The following is a 20,743-nucleotide window of genomic DNA, read 5'->3' on the forward strand; positions in this document are numbered from 1 at the left end:
CATTAGGCAACACTGCCAGTTCCTTGGAGGAATCTCAAGTAACAAAAAAGGTGGGCATGGTGTCTGTGGGGCCCTGGGGGGAGAAAAAACCCTGCTTTGACTGGTTTAAATGCCCAATGCCCGTGCCGGGAAGTCTCCCCTGGTTTGCTCTGGGAGCCGGCTGCCTACCAGTTTCCAAGGTCCTGGGAGCTCTAATCTTGGCTCCCCCAGGAAGTCCCCACCTGGGACTGCCAAGTGGTCATAAAGTGGTCCTGGAAGTCTTACTCGGTTATACTGGGTGCAGAGCTGGTGAGAAGAGAAGCCGTCCAGAACTGGGAGAGGTTCAGCCCCATTGCCGAGCACCCTGCATTGTTTACCAGGCAGAAGTGAAAAATCCTGCTGGGACAGTTCTCTGTTCCTGTGCTCCCACCTCCCTCACCCAGAGAATTGCTCCCCAGGCAGACTCACATCCCAGTTCTGCCAAAGCTATGCAAATCAGCAGGCTCTGCTGCTCTGAGGTGGGAACGCAGAGGGCTGGTGCTGGTGCAGCTCCCAGTGTCTGTTGTTGGCCCCCTGGGGTCCTGATGTGTCATACCAGTCACCTAACCTCGCTGAGACTCAGTCTCCTCATCTGTGAAATGGGGGTGAATAATAATGTTTCATCTTCCCAAAGGTAAGGAACTTGCCCCCATGATCTCCTGAGGTCTCCCTGAGGCACATGACCCAGCGTTTCAAGGTGTTGGCTCTCCTCCCGCTTTCTTTCTGGAAGCCTCATGGCCCAGAGATTGCCAGGGGGCCATGAGAACCCAAAGAAGCTTGGAGAGACCCCAGCGGGGTGGCCCTCCCAGCTTGGCATAGATCTCACCCATTTGCTCCCAAGACCTCCAAACAGGGGAATTCTAAAGCCACCTTCTGGAGCCCTTTCTGCCCTCCCCCCTTCCTTCTGTGTCTTTATTTTTTGTTTGTGTGCAGAACAAACAGGACAGAGGGAAGTGGTTAGAAGAGCTCATTGGTCCTTTGTGTGTCTCCTTCTGCCTATGCTGCAGACAGGGACGGTTTCCAGGAGGGGAGAAAAAACCCTGGTGCATTTCAACCAGCTGCATTGAGTGGAAAGACTTCAGAGATGGAAGGAATGTTAGAGGTTCCCTGAAATCCCCCTCTTGATGTCATCAAATTGTCGCTCAATTCAAAAACCACTTCTGTAGCATCCCTGGAAACAGGAGCAGCCCCTGGTTGAATATTCCTCGCAATGGGGAGCCCTCACGTTGTGAAACTGTGAAGTTTCACTGCTGAACACATCTGCTTTTCACAAAATTCTTCCTCCTACTGCGATGAAGCCTGCTTTCCAGCGGCTTCGCCAGTGGCCCCACTCTTGTTCTCAGCTGCTGCAGGCTACGTCCAGTGCACTTCCATGCCATTATTTGGAGAGGAAGGAAAAGTCCACTGAAACTTATTTAAGCACTTACTATGTACCAGGCACCGTGCCAAGTGCTTTCCAATGTTCTCTCGTTGAATTGTTTTTATACAATTTTTTATTTTGCAAAACCTCAGACGCGTGGAAAAGCTAGAAAACAGGTAATGAACAGCCATGTACCCATCGCCTGGATTTAGTAACTGTCAACATCTCGCCACACTTGCTTCATCCATTTGTTTCTGAAATCCTTTTTTTTTTTTCCTTTTCAACTTTTCCTTGTGGGCATTTTCAAACACTTGTGACAATAGAGATGAATACAATGAGCCCCCATACCCTCATCTCTTACTCTCAACACCCATCACACGTCTGCTCTTCCTGCAGCTGGAATATTTTCTTATACATTCTAGACATCGCAACAGTTCCATCCTAAATATGGCAAGGTTGCAGCTGTAAAACAGAAGGATCTTTTCTTTCTTAACTACAATACCATTATCGGACGTAAAATGAATTTCTCATTTAATTCTCCTGGCAATGCCATGAAGAAGGTTTTATGTAAAGGCACATATTGTTGTCTCTACCGAATCTCCTTTCCTCGTCTGGTGTGATATCTGGGCCCCTTTCCGTCTTGGTCCTCATGCTCTGCAGCCCAGTTTTCATCAGCCCGGTTCATCCCTTTTGCAAACTGACGTTCTGTCCTAGGCACAATGCTGTCACTCAGGAGTCTGCCTTGATCTGCATCTCCATTAACGCGCAAGACCACCTTGGCTCTTTAAGCAACGACACTACACACGTGTCACCCATTTTGGGGGGGGGGGGGCGCAAGACCACCTTGGCTTTTTAAGCAACGACACTACACACGTGTCACCCATTTGGGGCTAATATTGAGCTCTGGCCAGCTCAGAATCTCCTTTTCTGTGGTTTCTTTTCCACGGGGGATGCTCTTAATGCCAGTCTCCCCTCGTGTCCCCTCCTCAAAACGTTTATTTCCAAATCATGTCTGCCAACAACAGAAATGAGAATTCTATCTTCGTTTTTGTTTTTCTTTTTTTGGCAGAGGAGGCATATCTGATTTCTTTTAGAGATTCGGCCATTCTCAAAATGTAACATAGAGGGGCGCCTGGGGGACTCAGTGGGTTAAGCCTGAGACTTCGGCTCAGGTCATGATCTCAGGGTCCTGGGATTGAGCCTCACATCGGGCTCTCTGCTCAGCAGGGAGCCTGCTTCCCCTCTCTCTCTGCTTGCTGCTCTGCCTACTTGTGATCTCTCTCTCTGTCAAATTAATAAATAAATTTTTTAAAAAAAAATGTAACATACAGAGGATAGACATTTCAGTGGCAAAATGCCCGATATTCGGCACGCCTGAATTACTGGTCACGATATGTATCAGCTATGGTTATTGCTAATGTAGTTTGAAGGGGGTTATTGCTATTATTGTAAAAGCTTTTTATGAGGCTTCTCATTGTAGCACGTGGTATGGTTTCTTTTTGTTTTTTTCTTTCAGCTTTATTGACGTGCCAGTGATCGATAAAATTGTAAGATATTCACGGGGTACGTCATGCTGATTTGATATGCGTACACACTGGGACACGATCCCCTCCATCTGGTTAACGTTTATGTCTGTCTCCTCACCTATTTACGTTTTTTTGGTATGTGAGAGAACGTCTCAGTTCTACTCTCAGCAAATTTCCATTATACAGTCGAGAGCTATCGACTCTAGTCACCGTGCTCTGTATGATAGCCTCAGACTTTATTCGTCTTAAAGCTAAGCGTTTGTAGCCTTTCACAAACCTCATTCCTGTCCCCCCCAGCCATCAGCCTCTGGCAACCACTTTCCTACTCTCTCACACTCTGTTTCTAGGAGTTTGACTTTTTTTTAAAAAATTGTTTTGAGATTCCACATGTAGGTGATACCGTGTAATACTTGTGTTTTTATGTCTTATCTTATTAAGTCTTTTATTAAGACTTATGATCTAAGTCTTATTTCACTTAGCAAAATGCCCACAAGATCCATCTATGCTGTCACAAATGGCAGGATTTCCTTTTTTTCTCATGGCTGAGTAATATTCCAGTGTGTGTAGAATAAATAATCTGTGTGATTTTATATATTCATTTTAAAGATTGTATATATTTCAAGGATTTTACATATTTACTTATTTATTTGTAAGAAAGCATGAGCCAGGGAAGGAGGGGCAGAGGGAGAGGGAGAAGCAGACTCCCCACCAAATAGAGAGACCTATGTGGGACTCAATCCCAGGACCCTGGGGTCATGACCTGAGCCAAAGGTTGTTGCTTAACCAACTGAGCCACCTGGGTGCCCCTGCGTGTGTGTTTAAATAAACAACATCTTTTTTATCTATTTACCTATAAATGGACACACGTTGTATCTGTATGTTGGTTATCATGAATATTGCCATGGTGAACATGGGGTTGCAGATATGTCCTTAATAGTGTTGTTTTCATTTCCTTTGGAGATAGACCCCAAAGTGGGATTGCTGGGTCCCCTGTAGCAGACAGTCTTCTAGTTAGGTATTACTCTGGGCAATTTGACTACTTTAATGGACTACCCAACATAAAGTAGAAAAGCAGAGTTCTGGGCTAGTATATTTGTTAAAACAGAATTCCCTAGTTGGAAAAAAAAATCCCTAGTTTACTTTTTTTCTGTTTCATTTTGTTGAGGTAAAAAAAAAAAAATAACATAAAAGTTAAACAAAAAAACATAAAATTTAAACATAAAATATACCATCTTAACCATTTCTGAGTATAAGTTCAGCCTTCCCTTTTATATCTACAGTTGGTTTTGTTTAACTGAAGCACAGGATCTTACATTTATTCCTGTTACATTTTACCTTGTTGGTTTTGGCTTCCTATTAGAACATGCCAAAATAGTTTCTAATCCTGATTCTGTCCTCCAGTTTTCTGCATTAATCTCCCTCCCTGCTTTGAATCACTTCCAAATTCGATCAGCATTTATTTACCTAAGCTGTTGATCAAAGTCAAACCCTTGGTTTCTGTGTGTCCCACTGGATGCAGTGCCTTTTTTTTTTTTTTTTTTTTTTTTTTTTTTTTTTTTGTTAATGTAAGCTCTAGACCCAACATGGGGCTGGACCTCAAAACCCCAAGATCAAGAGTCACATGCTATGCCAACTGAGCCAGCCAGATGTCCCATGCAGTGTCTATTGGGAACACCGTATGAGTATAGGAGTTGAGAAATCAAACTTTGGTCTTGATTCAAGTTCTCTGAGGCTGTGTGTCCTCTGTAAGGTGCTTCCCCTCTGAGTTTGGGCTTTAGTGTCCTTCCAGCTCTTCCTTCTGTGTGTCTGTCCAGCTTTGTTTTTTCCTGCAAGTGGCTGCCACCTTCCAAAGAGGGACCCAGGGCCTGGAAGTGTGATGTGTTCAAAGTTTTGGCAGACGGTGGTACTTGTGACTTTCTCAGGTTAGAATCAAAGATTTGTTTTTGGAGAATTTCCTTAGTCATTTGGATCAAACCCATGGTCATTCAGCACCTACTGCATACTGGACACTTTTAGGCACTTGAGGGACAAAATGAATACGACTTATAATAACCCTGGCCTCTAGAAGCTCATGATTTCATGATAGCAGCAAACACATGAACCACTTGGTCTAAAAAATGGGATATATGCAATAAGAGATATAAATAAGAGGTGTGGAAACACAGAGAAAATCCCTTATTTGGCTTTGGGTAAGTTTCATGGAGGATGTGATATTTGAGTTTAGTCTTAGTCTTTCTAGGGAGAAAAGGACACAGCACATGCAAAGTCCCTAACATAAGACCAGGCTCAGTCTGGGTAGAGCCCAGGATGTCTGGAGCCCAGCTCTACAACTGGGTAGTGCCTCCCAGCTCAGAAAGCATGGTCACCCACTTTCTGTCATTTGAGCTTTATTATATTCTTGGAAAATGGCTGGAATGAGAATTACAACCTTATGCCATTGAGAAGCCTAAAAATTGGCACTACCTGTCTTGACCAAACTGCCTGGGGGTGATGGAACCAAGGCTTGAACTTCAGTCCTCTGACTTCAAGTCCAGGCTGTTTCCAAGTACACTCCACAGTGTACTGAAAAGGGGTAGAAATAAGAAATAAGAAATAAATTAGAAATAAATTTCTGCAGTCAACAAAACCAAAAGGCAACTGACAGAATAAGAGAAGATATTCACAAATAACATATCAGATAAAGAGCTAGTATCCAAAATCTATAAAGAATTTATCAAACTCAACACTCAAAGAACAATAATCCAATCAAGAAATCCAATCAAAGAAGATATCCAAATGGCCACCAGACACATGAAAAAGTGCTCTACATCACTCAGCATCAGGGAAATACAAATCAAAACCACAGTGAGATACCACCTCACACCAGTCAGAATGGCTAAAATTAACAAGTCAGAAAATGACAGATGTTGGCAAGGATGCGGAGAAAGGGGAACCCTCCTACACTGTTGGTGGGAATGCAAGCTGGTGCAGCCACTCTGGAAAACAGGATGGAGCTTCCTCAAAAAGTTGAAAATTGAGCTACACTATGACAGCAATTACACTACTGGGTATTTACCCCAAAGATACAAATGTAGTGATCTGAAGGGGCACGTGCACCCCAATGTTTATAGCAGCAATGTCCACAGTAGCCAAACTAGGGAAAGAGCCCAGATGTCTATCAACAGATGAATGGATAAAGAAGATGTGGTATATAAACACAATGGAATACTATGCAATCATCAAAAACCCCAAAATTTTGCCATTTACAACAATGTGGATGGGACTAGAGGGTATTATGCTGAGTAAAATAAGTCAATCAGAGAAAGACAATTATCATATGATCTCACTGATAAGAAGAATTTGAGAAACAAGACAGGATCATAGGGGAAACAAGATGAAACCTGAGAGGGAGACAAACCATAAGAGACTCTTAATCTCAGGAAACAAACAGGGTTGCCAGAGGGGAGGTGGGTAGGAGGGATGAGGCGTCTGGGTGCTGGACATTGGGGAAGGTATGTGCTATGGTGAGCGCTGTGAATTGTGTAAGACTAATGAATCACAGACCTGTACCCCTGAAACAAGTAATACATTCTATGTTAATAAAAATAAATAAATAATAATAACATTTTTAAAAAAGAAAGAAATTTTTGATGCTCGTGGACCACTATTTCATCTAATATGATAACTACATCGTCTCCTTTCTCTGCGAAAGAGGAGCACCTTACCTACCTTACTCGATGAGTAAATCAAGTCCCGGGAATGGCTCACTAGTCATCTCTCAATCTAGAGCATTAGCAGTGGAATCAGAACGGAACAGGAATTGCTTTGGAGAGATGAGCCCTTCCTAAGTGCCCAGCACTGAGCTATAGAGCCATCAAAGCTCTGTTGGAGTGTCGTGGGGCTGGGGTCCTTGGGAGGGTCTGGCCAACCAGGTACCTCATTCACTTAGTGTGGGATTCAAGGAGGACTAGGTATAGATACCAATGCAGGTTAAGAATGAATTTGATGAGAAGAAATGTCCTCCCCAGGCTCCAAGTGCAACAGGTGCAACCTCATGGTAAGAGGCCTCTTGAGAAAGGCCATGGATAAACTTCTAGGCAAGAAATATTGTTCATTTTGTTGGCTGGTGACTTTTAAAATTAAACTCCAAATTCTGCTTGCTCATCTTTTCCATTTTGCGGTTCTCATAAACAACATGATAATTGCATTCACAGAAATCAAAAGAGAAGACCTTTAATTGTCCACAAAGCTGATGACCTCCTCCAAGTCAAACCATTTTGGCCCTCCACTGTTTCTCTCACTGTATTATTACCTCCTTCTGGAAACATCTCTTATCTCCCAGTCACCACGCTTGACTGGTCTTCCTCCTACTCGAGGGTCCACTCTTTCTCTGCCCCTTTCCTGGCTCCTCCTCATCATACCAGCCTGGACTTTTCTTTCTTCTTCTTCTTCTGGACTCAGTTCCTTTGTAACCTGGCGGAGTCTTGTGGCTTCAAATGCAACCTATAAGTGGGTAACCACCCACATTATACTTCTGACCTCACACCTCTTCTGAGTCCAAACTCACTTCTTCTCCTCTCCTGGGATATCTCACTGGCACCTCGAACTTACCTCATTCAAAAACATAGCTTTTGACATTCTACCAACCGCCTACTCTTCCCTGAGTCCCCTTGTCTCTGGTAATGGCACCACCAATTATTCTGTCGAGAAACCTCAAACCCTAGAAGTCATCCTTGATTCCTCTCCTTCCTTGTGCCGCACCTCCCATCCATCAGTCAGTGCTGTCGGCTCTCAATTCAAAATGCATTCTAAATCCAGGCTCTTCTCACCACCTCCACTGTTACTGTCCCTCCCACTCCACTGCCCTTTCTCATTGGGGTCACTGTAATGCCTCTCAACTGGTCTTGCTTCCTTCTCTCTAACCCCCTACCAGCTCCTCACCACAGGTTTAAGCACTGAAGTTAGATCGTGTGACAACTCTGCTCAAACCCTCTATCACTTCCTGTCGTCCTTCAGCTTTCACCACAACCCATCTGCCAGATGCACGTCATCTTGCCCCTGATTACCCCATTCTTCAGCCATACCAGCCTCATTACCATTCCTCAGCATGCAAGCCTGCTCTTGCCTTAGGTCCTGATACTTCTGTTTGGAATGATCTTCCTCAGACCTTCAAAAGGTTGGGTCCTCACTTCATAGAGTGAAATCGTCACCTCACCTCAGTGACCTTCCCAGACCACCTGCTTATGAAGAGCCTCTGACACACCCTTCCCCTGACAAAGTATTATTGTTCTCCACAGTAATTATCTCTAAGTGAACTTCTATATTTGTTTTCTTATTCCTTTTATGTCTCTTCAACTCCAAGAGAAGTCAGGGACTTCTGCTGTTTTCTCCAGGATTGTATTCCCAGCACCTAGAACAGTGCCTGGTACCTGGTGTGGGCTGAGTAAATGCATGTTGAATGAATGAATTTGCTTTTTTGTCAGGTTTTAGAATTACTCCTTATTAGGCCAACTTTACAATGTCATGGAAGGATTTTTTTTTTTAAGGTAAAAGCTCCTTAAAAATAAAATCTAGGACTACCTGGATTATCTAGCAATTCCATTTCTGGGTATTGATCCAAAGAAAGTGAAGACACTACCTCAAAAAGATTTCTGCCCTCCCATGTTCAATGCAGTATTATTTATAATTACCAAAACATGGAAACAAGCAAAGTGTCCACTGGTAGATGAATAAGTAAAGAAAATATGCCGTGTATATGTGTATATACACATAGCATGGAATCTGGAACATTATTCGGCCATGAAAAAGAATGAAATCTTGCCATTTTTGACAACATGGACAGAACTTGAGGGCATTATGCTAAGTGAAATAAATCAGAGAATGATAAATACCATATGATCTCACTTATATGTGAAATCTAAAAAGCAAGCAATGAAACAAGGAAAAAAAAAAACCAAAAAACAAGCTCATAGATGTAGAGAACAGATTGGTGGTTGCCAGAGGTCGGGGGTGGGGATAGGTGAAATGGATAAAAAGGTGTCAAAACTTCCTGTTATAAAATAAGTCCTGGGGATGTAATGAACAGCATGGTGACTATAGTTAATAACACTGGATTGCATATTTGAAAGTTGCTAAGAGAGTGGATCTTAAAAATTCTCATTGCAAGAAAAAAACTTTGTAACCATGGACGGTGGTGAATGTTTGCTAGAAGTACTGTGGTGATTGGTTAGTTCACAATGTATACAAACGTTGAATCACGTGGTACACCTGAAACTAATATTGTATGTCAGTTACACCTCACTCAATTAAAAAAAAGATAAAAGCAATTTTACCTTTAGGTCTATCTTTCTATGTGCAACTGCTTTCAGACTGTGGGTCCTTCCTACCTTTAGCTCCCCTTGCTGATTTTATATATTAATCGATCTCAAAATCAGACTGCTATCCAGAGGAGGTCAATCTGTGTCTCCCTGTAAGCCTTTCTCATGACCCCCTCCCTCTTCATCCCCGGCTCTCAACTTGCTGGTGCCCTCACAACCATGCAGGAAGGGACATGTTTCCCCGTCCTCATTTAGAACAGAACAGAGCAAGGGGACTTAAGTTAAATCTCCAGAGGATTCTCTTAGATCCCATTCATTCTTCTACCAGCATTTCTTGAGACACTGGGCTGTGTTAGAAACCATGATGGCCACTGAGAATGGATGTCATGTCCCCCCTTTCATGGAACACATAGTCTAGTGGGAGAGAGAGGCCCACAAAAAAGGAGTCCCATCATGTGCCATGTGGTGGTAGTGGGGGCTCCTGGGGTCCAGAGCGGAGAGGGACCAACCAACTCTGTGAAAGGGCGTGGTGCACAGAGGTGTGGAAACAGGACAGTCTTGGTGTGTTTGTGCATGACCTCTGGGTACCTGGGAGGGAATATGCCAGATCCTGAGGGACAGTTCTATGGGGCATTGAGTGTTGTGTTAAGAAATGGAGACTTTATTCCTAAGTTATTGAAGATGCAATGAAAAGCAAAAGAATTTTCTGATTGAAAGTTCTGAATTCATTTGCTTGTCCATTTATTCTTTCATTCAACCAGTATATTTTGAACTCCTGTTACGTACTAAACTAACCCCGCTGCTAGGCTCTGAGTGTATGGTGTTTAGTAAATGCTATTGCAGAACCAGCAGCCATACCACACAAAGGAAGCTTGTTTGGTGGCTTTTGCCATAGAAAGGTATTTTGTATTTTGTTTTTTAAGATTTTATTTATTTGACAGAGAGAGAGGGAGAGGGAGAGAGCTCAGGCTGGGGGAGGAGCAGGAAGAGGTAGAGGGAAAAGCAGGATCTCCACTGAGCAGGGAGCCCAATGAGGGGCTTGATCCTAGGCCACAGGGATCCTGACCTGAGCCAAAGGCAGATGCTTAACTGACTGAGCCACCCAGGCGCCCCACAGCCATAGAGAGTTATAGAAAAGGAAACTATTGTAGCTAACAATGGAAGCAAGTCCCCAAACAATAGGTGTATATTTAAGCAAATTACAGTCCCCAGAAGGGAATATTAGGGAACCATTAAAAACGATGTTTGCAAGCATAGGAGGAAAAAAAGTTTTATGGTGCCCCTTAATAGTATAGGGGATATATTAATGATGTTCACTGGGAAAAGCCGGGTGAAATTTATACAGGGCGGTGAGTATCAGTGAGGAAAAACAAGCATAAGAGGAGACCATAAAATATACAAAAATATGAATTACAGCTGCCCCTCAGCAAAGTGATTTTTCTGCTGCTTTATACTTTTTCTGTACCAAATATTTTCCTCTGTTAAGCACACACTTACTTGTCCCACCATAACTTGTTCCATTGTGAAAGGAAAGAGATGAACAGACAAGAAATGAAAGCCAGAGCGGGGGAAGCAAAGACAGACACCTTCCTCAATGATATGACTTAGGTGTCCTCTCCCCAGGAGGGTCAGGATGGGGCAACTGTGTTGGGCTGAGGACCCTCGGCTGGTCATTCCTTGCTTAGCCACGACAGCCTGTGCTCTGTCTGAGGGAGAGCAGCAGAACACGCACTCCGGGATGTCAAGTCCAATCCCGGGTGACTCTGGGTGACCTTCGACTAGTCAGTCTTCCTGGTAATCCACCTCCCTGGAGGAGAGTTTCCAAAGACCTCTCCAGGAAACAGGATAAGTAGGAGGATCCTGGCTGCAGGGGAAGCGGGTGTTCTTTTTCAAAAATCTAGACAATCTCCTCCCCTCATCGCCATTTCCCTCTAACTCTCCGTCTGTTCCAGTCCTGCTAGCAACTCATATATTTTCATTTTTATCTCTTTCAGGAAATGACCGAAATGGCCTAGATTTCAACAGGCAGGTAAGGTGTTTCAGAAACAAAACCTTTATTCTATAAATGGGGGTGGGGGGAATATATTTATATATTCTACAAATGGGTGGGGGGGGCGGCCACTTAGACCACATCAGGTGTGGGAGATAGAAGAAGATTATGTCAAGGTGTTTATTCATAGGGTCAATAGCTTTCTGGCTTGGAAGGGGCCTTTTGTCCAGCCCCTGCCCCAGGCCACAATCCAATGTTGGGGTCTCCGCTACCCTCTCAACATAGAGTGCTAACAAATGGAGCATTTGCTTAGGGTTAAATTCTAGCCTGATGTGATGCAGAATCTGAGACCACAGCTCTCTTCCCATCATGGTGTTTAGTCTGAGTTTCCTCTTGAGTGAGTCGGTCCGTGTGGGCCAGTTGTACGGAGAGGACTGTATGGAGGTACCAAGGATGGAGGACCTGGGACCCTCAGGGAACTACGACTGAAAGGGGAAAACAAGGAACCAAACAGGAGGAACAGAACAAGAGGGCCCGGGGCCAAACTGTATAATCTGGCTCTGGGTGGGGGTGGGAGTCAGTGTAGACACAAGCTTGGCATCTTTGAAGAAAACCGAGTTGTGTGGGGTTTGAGTTAGTCTGGGAGGGCTCCGGGTGGAGGCAGGTGGTGCTGGACAGGGTGTGAGATGGACGGATGTGAAGGGAAGGATGGAGCAGAGGGAGAGGATTTTCCCCTTGAGATCAGGGGCTGGAGGGAAACTGAGGGACAGGGCTCGGACAGGGCGTGGTGCCAGAGCAGATGTGGGAGGGTGTGTTGGGGGGAGGAAAGCGAAGGTGGTCTGAGTTTTCTCCGCTGAAAATTTAATCGATTTCCTAAATTTGGCCAAGGTGGGTAGGGCAGGGGTACTATGCCAGGTGTGGGAATACAAAGAAAATTAAGACAGGATCTCTTCCCTGGAGGAGCTTAGCATGGGGAGAGGGAGAGAGAGAGAGAAGGAGAGGGAGAAGGAAGGAAAGAGACTCCTCGGGGGATAATCATATTACACTGGCATCCCTGCTTTGCTAGAGGTGTGTAGAAAGCCTGGTGTCCAACAGAAGAGGAAAGAGTTCATTTTCCCTGGGAGATCAGGGTAGGCTTCATGGAGGAGGTAATATTTGAATTTAGCTCGAAAGGGTGAGCAGGACTCTGTCGGGCAGAAAAGAGTGCGGTGGGACGACAGAAGATCCAATGTGTGTGTGTGTGTGTTGGGGGGGATTGGAGAATCATAGTTTCCTTCTTGCTCTCATATTTTGCGTCCAAGTTTAGGTGACAGTCTGAGGTGGAACCGGAGATCAGACACCTTTATCTACACAGTGATTCGAAGTCACTACTAACGTTTCCTAAAAGGCTGGGTCCTTTCTGGGTCTCTCCTTCATGGTCAGAGAGAACAATAATCTGGAGTCCAAAGCCAGAACCTCTCAGGCAGGCCCCTTCTGCGTTTTGTTCACTGTGGAAGTTGGCTGACCAGTGGAGGCCAATGACTCTCTCTGTACGCGAGGTCTGAAGCAGAGGTTTCAGACGTAGCTACAAGGAAGGACGTGCCGCCAACTTGGTTTATGAAACACCGGAAGAGCCACCAAGGGGAAAAGACAGTAGAATCAGCTTCTCAGCCATGGTCTTCGCGTAGGAGACACATTCTTCTCTCAGGGATAGTTTTGCCAGGTTTGCTTTCAGGACGGGAGGATGGAGGAGATTCCCAAGGATTCTGGGATCCTGAAGGAGAGCCCTAAGCAGGCTGGGATGGGTCCTGTGCGCTGTGCTTTCCACTCTGAGAAGGCAGGATGGCAGCCTGGGACCCCCACCCGCACCCCCTCGGTGTCCCAGGCCCTTAGGAGAGGATGCACGGGGAGGAGTTCATTCCACACCGAGATGTGACCACACCAGCCCGGGCCGGAGGTGGCCTGCTCCACAGGCCCAGTGGGTTGAAGTGCCTATGTGATCTTTTGGAAGCTTGAGAAACCTCTGTGCTTGGGACAAGGCTGGGGGCAGCCCCTCTGGCCCTAGGCAGCCTCCAGAGAGGCCCCTGACCCTTTGAACATCTTTTGGGGTGTGGTTTCTCCAGCAGGCAGGAGAAAGTGTGCTGGCTTCTGCCAGGAGTGGGCCTCACTTGAGTTTGCTTCACTTAGCATGGGATGGGTTATTCCCTCCTCCCTCCCCTGGAAAGGCTTTTTGGATTTCTCATTACTGACAAGAACAGACATGACAGATCTCTCCTTTCAAGAACAGGGGAATTTTGGAGAAAGAGGCTCAGCCGGGTCACACTGCTTTATACTCTTACGCCAGAGCACTCCTCCGTTCACGCGTGTACACATCCATGCCCCCCCATGCCCCCCCCAAGGCTCCTCCCTGCTACCTGCCACTCTGTCCCTCAGTGCCATCCGACACGGACACCCACAGCTTCACATTCATTCTGGCCCCCCGCAGACCTATAGGGGGGCCCCCAGGATCTCTCAAGCCACTGCATTGATGGTCATACCTCCACACGTCACCAGGAGGGAAGTAAACCAACATTCGCTGTCTGCCACGCTCTATGCAAGGGGCTTTGGGTACTTTATCTCATCAAATTCTCGCTCTAAACCATAGGTTAGTATCCCCATTGGACAGGTGAGGAAGGGGCCTCCCAGGCAGCCCCACCTTTTTTTGGGCAAAGGATTTGGGAGATTAACTGATGTGCTGAAGGTCACATGACTGGCCAACCGGCAGAGCTAGGACGCGAACCCACATCTCTTGGACACCAGAGCCCATCTTTCCCATGATGCCCTGCTGCATCCTTCTCTACATTCTCTCCGCTCTCCGCTCCCGGCACACACGCCATCCTCAGGGAGAGGCCTGGGACCCAGAGGCTGAGCGTGACCTCACTGTGACTAACTGGGAGGAAATGGGCGGCAGAGGGTGTGGAGAAGGGAAGAAAGGGTGGTTGTGTAGGAGCAGCCTGGTATGGTACAAAGAAGGGGTTGGCAGCTGCCGAGAGCAAAGGATGAGCTGCTGCCCTTGGCGAAGCCCCGGCTGGGAAGCCTCAAGCCAGTTGGTGCAACTGGGAGTTGCAACCAGGTCTTGGCTAGACAGTCCTACAGTTGCGTGAGCAAGGGACGCTGGCTCATCAGGAAGTTTTTCGAACTGAGCCTGTTCACTTCCTGGTCCCAGGACAGCAGCCTGAGCCTGTGTGGAGAATTGTGGGAAGACCCAGGGACCCAGGGCCAGTGCTGCCTGCTGCCCCGGGAAGGATGAGCAAGTGGAGAGGCAACAGGATAAGACCAGATCCCTGGCCGGGAAGGCGGGTGTCCTGGTGCCAACGTGTTTCTCTACCTCTCCCTAGTCGTTGCCCTTAGACAAACCCCTTCATCTTCCCGGGCCTCAGTTTCCTCTCACATACAGTGAAGACGTTTGCATGAGGAGATCTCTCAGTCTGTCTGTTATGGCCCCTTGTTTCTTCCCTGCCCTATTCCGACTGGTTGGCTTGACTCCCACTCTCCTTTCATTTCTTTCTCTGAAGAGAAATAGGGGAGACTGTCCGACCATTTTTTCACCCTGAGCGGGAGACTGTGGGGGGAAGGAAATATATCCCATGATATCTTTCCAGTCTTTATGATTTTGTGTCATCCAGTGAAAAGAACCATTTGAAATGTAGGGGCAGAGGCAGAAGGACCCAGCAGGCTGGCTGTGGGGCCCATCGTTCATTCTTTGAATATTTAGTCATTCTGAAGCTTTGGGTAGAGGGTGTGAGGAGTAAGAAGATAAGTTACAAAACTGTGCAGTGAATTCTGTGAGAGACCAGTAGAGCTGGGCTCCTGGATCCCTGCCGGAGGATATCACCAAAGAGATGGTGTCTGAACTGGGAGACAGGGGAGGAGTAAGGAATTTGACTGGCGGAGAAGGGTGGCAAGAATATTCCAGGCATAGGAGCCCATGAGGGCTCACTTGAGAGAGGGCATGGCTTCAGGGGAAGTGTGAGAAGATGAACACGGCGGGAGATGAGAAAGGTGAAGTTAGAGTCGTGGGTCGGGCCAAGCTGTGAAGACCTTTGAATGCACAGCAAGGAATTTTCTCTTGTGGGCAGTAGGGAGCCACTAGGTGTTTTCCAGCGTGACTAGTTTCATTTAATGGAAGGGCATTAGAGGGGTGTGGGTGAGAGGGGAAGGAAGGGTGAGGAGAGGCCTGATGGAATGCTGTTGTGGTAGGAAGAAGTGGGCAAACCTCAGGAGAAGGATGAGAGCAAAGAGGTCAAGCACGTGAACACAGAGTCAGACCGCCTGGGCTGGAAGCATGGCCGTGTGGCCTTGGGAAAATTCCTCACCACCTATGTTCCTCAGTCTCCTCATCTGGAAAATGGGGAGAATAATGGTACCTATGTCACAGAGCTGTTGCAAAAGTCAAATGAGAGTGTGTGTGCCTTTTAGGTAAGTGTCTAGAACATGTAAACTGTGTAAGTATTTGCTATTTTTATGACCGTGTTAGGATGCATTGGAGAGACTCAGATTTGAGAGAGAGAGAGAGACGGTCTCTGATAGACAGTCAGGAGGATTTTGGCAACAGCTTGGACTAGATGGCAAAGGAAGGGTCCAGCATAATTCTTAGATTTCTAGCTTAGGATGCTAAGCATTAGAGGGACTGCAAGCAGAGCTCAGGAGATCGGGAGGTAGAACAAGTATGTCCAGATGATGGGAGGAGCTGAAGGCAGAGAACGGGCTATAGGTACCAGTAACACAGAGAGAAACTGAGATCTGGGGCCCAGGGGAGAGGTCGGGATGCATACCAGGGAGTCACCACTGAATTGTGTTAACTGAAGCAGTGGGAGGGAGGGAGGCCCCCTGGAGATGGTGTGCAGAAGGGGATGGGGACCCTGGGAAGACCTGCAGAGGAATCACGTGTGGAACGGGCTGAGGAGTGGGTGCCCGCAGACGAGATGAACAAGGAAGATTGGTCAAAGGGATGGGGAGGAGAACCACACCCACAAAGGAGAGATCTTCATAGCACGGGGGAGAGCCACAGTGTGGAGGACTGCAAAGGTGTTGTAGGGCCTGAAGCTTGAACACGGGTTCCCATCGTGGTGTCTGTGCTAAGAGCAGATGCCAGATTGCTGCAGGTGGGGGGCGAGCTGGAGTTACGGAAATGACAGAGACGTGCTCATGCGGTGACAAAGGGGTGGGGTATTGGCCTAAAGTGGAGACAGTGTGTGGGGAAGGCTTTGGAAGATGAGGGAGACCTCGGTGGGTGTGGGCGTGTGGCGGGTTAGGAAATGCCATCAGCATAGGAGACAGAAAAGAGAGAATGCGGACAGAGGACAGACCCACTGGAGGGTGTAGCCTAGGAGAGAAGCAGGACTCATCTGAGAGGGTAGCAGGACTGGGTGCCCTGTTGGTGAGTTCAGAAGCCCAGGGGAACAGCTCTCTGTCACCATTGCCCACTCTTTGGACCAACAGCTACCTTCAGAAGGACGTCGGAAGGTAGAATTGGCTTCCAGGGGCTTGGAAAGTCCATGGGGACAGGGGCACCCTTGGGAAGCCTCATGCTATGCTGTCCTGGTGACTCCTTGCTCCCCACGGGCCACGAGTTTCTGCCGGACAGATCAGAGCAATGTTTCTATGTGTGTTGTTGAGTGCCATCTTGCTGGATGCTAGAGTTCTCTGAGGCCAGAAGGATATCGGACGCAAGTTGGCAGGTGTCCTCGTCCCTAAGCTTCCTGCCACCAAAGCTGAGAATCAGTGGCTGGAGGTTTTCTCTCTGTCCTAGGCTTGAGGGCTTTCTCAGCTCACCTGCACGAATAGATGACTGCCCCATGCCCGCCATGCCAGCTAGCTGGGAGCAGTTGCCCCCGCGTGCCCCCACACAGCATTAAGCTTTACGTTGGATGGGATGTTCCTTCTTTCTGGAGCGTGAACCACCAGGGTTTTCTGGCTGCTCCCAGGACCGTGTTGATTTGTAGTATTTAATCGGCTCAGTGGGGCGTCTTCTCTAAAATTCTCTAAAATCAACAAAATTCAGCCTAAGGGAATTAGGAGCCTCTGAGGGTCCAGAATGACAGAAAGACTTCTTCAGGGGGGCCCACGAGGGGAATGCAGGCCAGGACAGACCAGGCTCTCAGGCTGGCAGGGGAGGGTCTGCCGGGACGGCACAGTGAGCACTCTCCCCTGGGCGCTCAGGGAGCAGCCTCGGGAGAGCCGGCACCAGACCTGCCAAGCTCCAGACAGCAAGGGGAGGAAGTGATTGACCAAGTTCGACCATTTCATACCACGGACCCTGACTTCCCTGGCTAGTAAGGAGTCAGAGGGACTAGAACATGGGTCCTGCCCAGCCAGTGGGGAAGAAAATGCAGGGGAGGGAAGGGAAGTCCCCGGCACTGGAATATTCATGCCAGTGGGGCTGGTTTTGCAAGTCTCAGCCAAGCAGGCACACGTTGCCAGGCAGAGGTCAGGGTGATGAGCTGGGGGTTGGGGGGGCTCTGAGAGATCCCCCTGCAGGATCCTCAGGGGGTGGGGATTAAGGATGGCAAGGCTGTCGATCCTCTGAGGCTTGTTTCTCTCTGCAGGGCACTCAGCTTCTGGTTCCATGCTTGCAAGTGGAGACGGGATTCCGGGGGTGCGGGGGCAGGCTAAGAGACAGAAGAAGATGAGAAGCCAGCAAACTGCATTTTGCCCAACCTCAAGTGTTGAGACGTAGCATCCTTCATTGAGGTGCCGAAGTAATTGAAAATCAAATATAGGAGCCTGGCGGAACTGTGTTGGGGACGTGATTTTGATTCAGGGCCACAGTGGGCTTCCAAAGACCTTATTTCAGGATTAAATTCAGCCACGAGGCACAGGTAGATCTGGGGGAGGACAGACCTTAAAGTCCCCTGCTAGCCAACAGGCAGGTCTGAACAGAGGGACCAGAAGGGACCAACCCCCACACACCCACTTCCTTCTAAAACTGTGGTTCTCAGCCTTATCAGACCCAATGTCCCTTGGAACGAGGATTCTAGAAAGCCCCCTGAATCTCCTAGAATGGAATTTATAGAAAACACAAGTAAACAACCACAGGGATGCTCTGATCCAAATAAAAGAAGGAGAAAAATTTTAAAATAAAATAATAGCTATTTCAGCAAGCAAATCCTTGGGTGTACTCCCGGGAAGGTTCAATGGGCTAGTAGCAGGCTAGTGCCCAGGCAACAGACACAAATACAGACTGGTAATGGTATGTTCTATTGGCAGCTCAAAAGCCATGATTTTCCAAAATGTTAACTCTCCTAAGATAAAAATCTTTCCTCAATTCACACCAAAAATGGCATCCCCAGAAAAAAGCCAGTGCCTATTAAAAGTATACAAAAGATACTTGGTACTCATATAACAAAAAAAAAAAAAAAAAAAAAACCTGGGTACTGGGCTTTCAGGATTAGAGGCAGGCTGCTCCCTGACACAGATGTCCGACGGGGCATTTGGAAGTTGAATGAAAGTTGCCTGGAGCATAAGTGCTTCTCCTTACATCCCCTTCTGCATTGCGGCAGGTCTAGAGTGCCTGCCTTCTGCCCAGTAAATGCAAATCGAGCCTCCCCAGGAGCCAGAAGAACCACCCACAGGTTTCAGAAAACGATTTCCAGGTTGGCCATCATCCCCAGTGAGGACAGTGGACCCACCAGGGAGACAGGTCGCTTCCACCAGAAGAGCAAGGTTTACCCGTGGCTGCGGTCCTTCCACGGAGAGATCCAAGGTGGTGGAAAACAGAGGCTCTCCGCCCTGTTGGGAGACACCCCAGAAAGAACACACCCAGCCTCTGCCCTCGGAGAACGGACTTGCTATCCCGTGAGAGAGGCAGGTCTGAGAAATTCCTAAATATGTCAGAACAAGGGCCATGTCAGGGGATAAGCTGGGCTCGTAGAATGGCTTAGGTTGTTGTACCTCAGAATTAATTTGCAGGCAGGAGGTGACGGGTAAGATTCAATTCCTTTCTCCAGAGGGATTTCCCCACTGTGGTCAAGATAATACAAGAATAATTGTATTTACTGGATCCTGCCCGTGTGCAGGCACCGAGTACAAAATCCATTATTAGCTATTATCATAGTGCCAAATATCCCTTATTCCATTTAATACTTTTGGCAACACTTTAAGACAGATGGGATCATTCCAGGTTTAGAGATAAGGAAACCGAGGTGCTGAGTGGTTAAGGAATTTTCCCACAGTCACGCCGTCCAGAAGCGAGTTAAAAGCCAGGCCCGCCGGACTCCAGACGGCCCAGCCTTGCCCCCTCCATGGCCCAGCTTGTCTTGAGGGGGCATCAGACAGCAGGGCTGAGCCGATTGTACTGGTCCTCCTATTCCTCATCCGAAGCCGAGAGCAGTGAGAGTGTCTCCTTCCTAGGCATGTCGTAAGGAGTAATTACGGCTGAGATTTATAACTCCAAATAGTTTCTGACATACGGTAATCGACCCATAAACATTAGCTCCTATTACTTTCTGATGCACGAGAACCCATAATTTTCTCGTCCTCTCCTCTCCCTGTGTGGCTACGGAGCTGGGCTCGTACCAGTTTAGATGAGCTGCAGATGCTACTAGAATGGTAATTCTTTTCTGAGTTCCCTGAGCTCTCAAGCTGAGCCCCCTTCCCCCCAACCCCGAGCTTGGGTGGGAAGCCGTGGTAAGTGTCTTTGTTTTTGGAGAGGTGGGAACTTGTCTTCCTTTGCCAGCCACACTTGGCTCTCTCTGGCCTCACGCGCAGCTGTTTTCGCATGTGTGGCCCCGGGCGTCGGCCCCTGTACTGGATGGACCAAGACTTGTTGAGAGCAGGGTGGCCAGGCGCACATCGGAGTGGCTGTGGATTCTCAGGAGGCCTGTCCCTTGTACACTCCAGGTTACCCAATGGTGCCAACACCAGCGCAAAGCACCTCTGGGGCCCCAGCCCGGGCCCTGGCTGGATGGGGGCATAGAGATGGGCTGTTTCTCTCTGCGCAGGTGTGGGATGGAGAGCAGCGGGGTGACGAGGCCAGCATCCGAACCCTCTGATTCTGCAGGGATACGAAGGAGGACTTCCCTTGGGATCTCTCTCTGCCTTTGGTGCATGCAGACTGCTGAAGGGCCAGCCCCTCCCCCTCTCATGTCGGAGTATTTTTGGAGCAACCATATTGAAAGGGAAGACGGATTTGGCCCCAGCTGCAGAAGAAGCCAATACTTCTGAGTCCTCGGCTTCATAGCCCCACTGGGTTGAGTCCTTCATAAGTAGTAGCTCATTTAAACCTGTCAGCCCAACCCAGGACAGTAGCTTTTCTGCTCTTCATTTTACAGATGGAGAAATTGAGTTTCCAAAAGGTCAAGGGACTTGCTTAGAGCAGGATTCAAACCGAGGATGATGGAATGTGTTGGGCACTTTACATAGAGTTGTATCTTGTTCGCTCTTACTTAATTCTTACGACAGCCTGGTGAGGTGAGCATTATTATTCCCATTAGATAGCTGGGGAAACTATAAGTCAGAGGTTAAGTAAGTTACCCAAGGTGGAGCTCAGATACACAATAGGTCTGTCTGACTGTACCCCGCTGTGAGAGAGAGC

General features: G+C 47.6%; 1 protein-coding gene across 2 annotated transcripts in view; it reads left to right on the forward strand.

Annotated features, from left to right (window-relative positions):
• POU2F3 (POU class 2 homeobox 3) overlaps window positions 1–20,743 on the forward strand; it is a 104,980-nt gene that overhangs the window by 47,245 nt on the left and 36,992 nt on the right. For both annotated transcript variants that reach the window (XM_032357653.1, XM_032357654.1), the window contains one exon: window positions 11,195–11,229. In XM_032357653.1, the coding sequence (XP_032213544.1) occupies window positions 11,195–11,229 (35 nt within the window). The remainder of the gene's footprint in view (window positions 1–11,194; window positions 11,230–20,743) is intronic.

This window comes from Mustela erminea, chromosome 9 (genome assembly GCF_009829155.1).
Source record: "Mustela erminea isolate mMusErm1 chromosome 9, mMusErm1.Pri, whole genome shotgun sequence".
Lineage (NCBI taxonomy): Eukaryota > Metazoa > Chordata > Mammalia > Carnivora > Mustelidae > Mustela > Mustela erminea.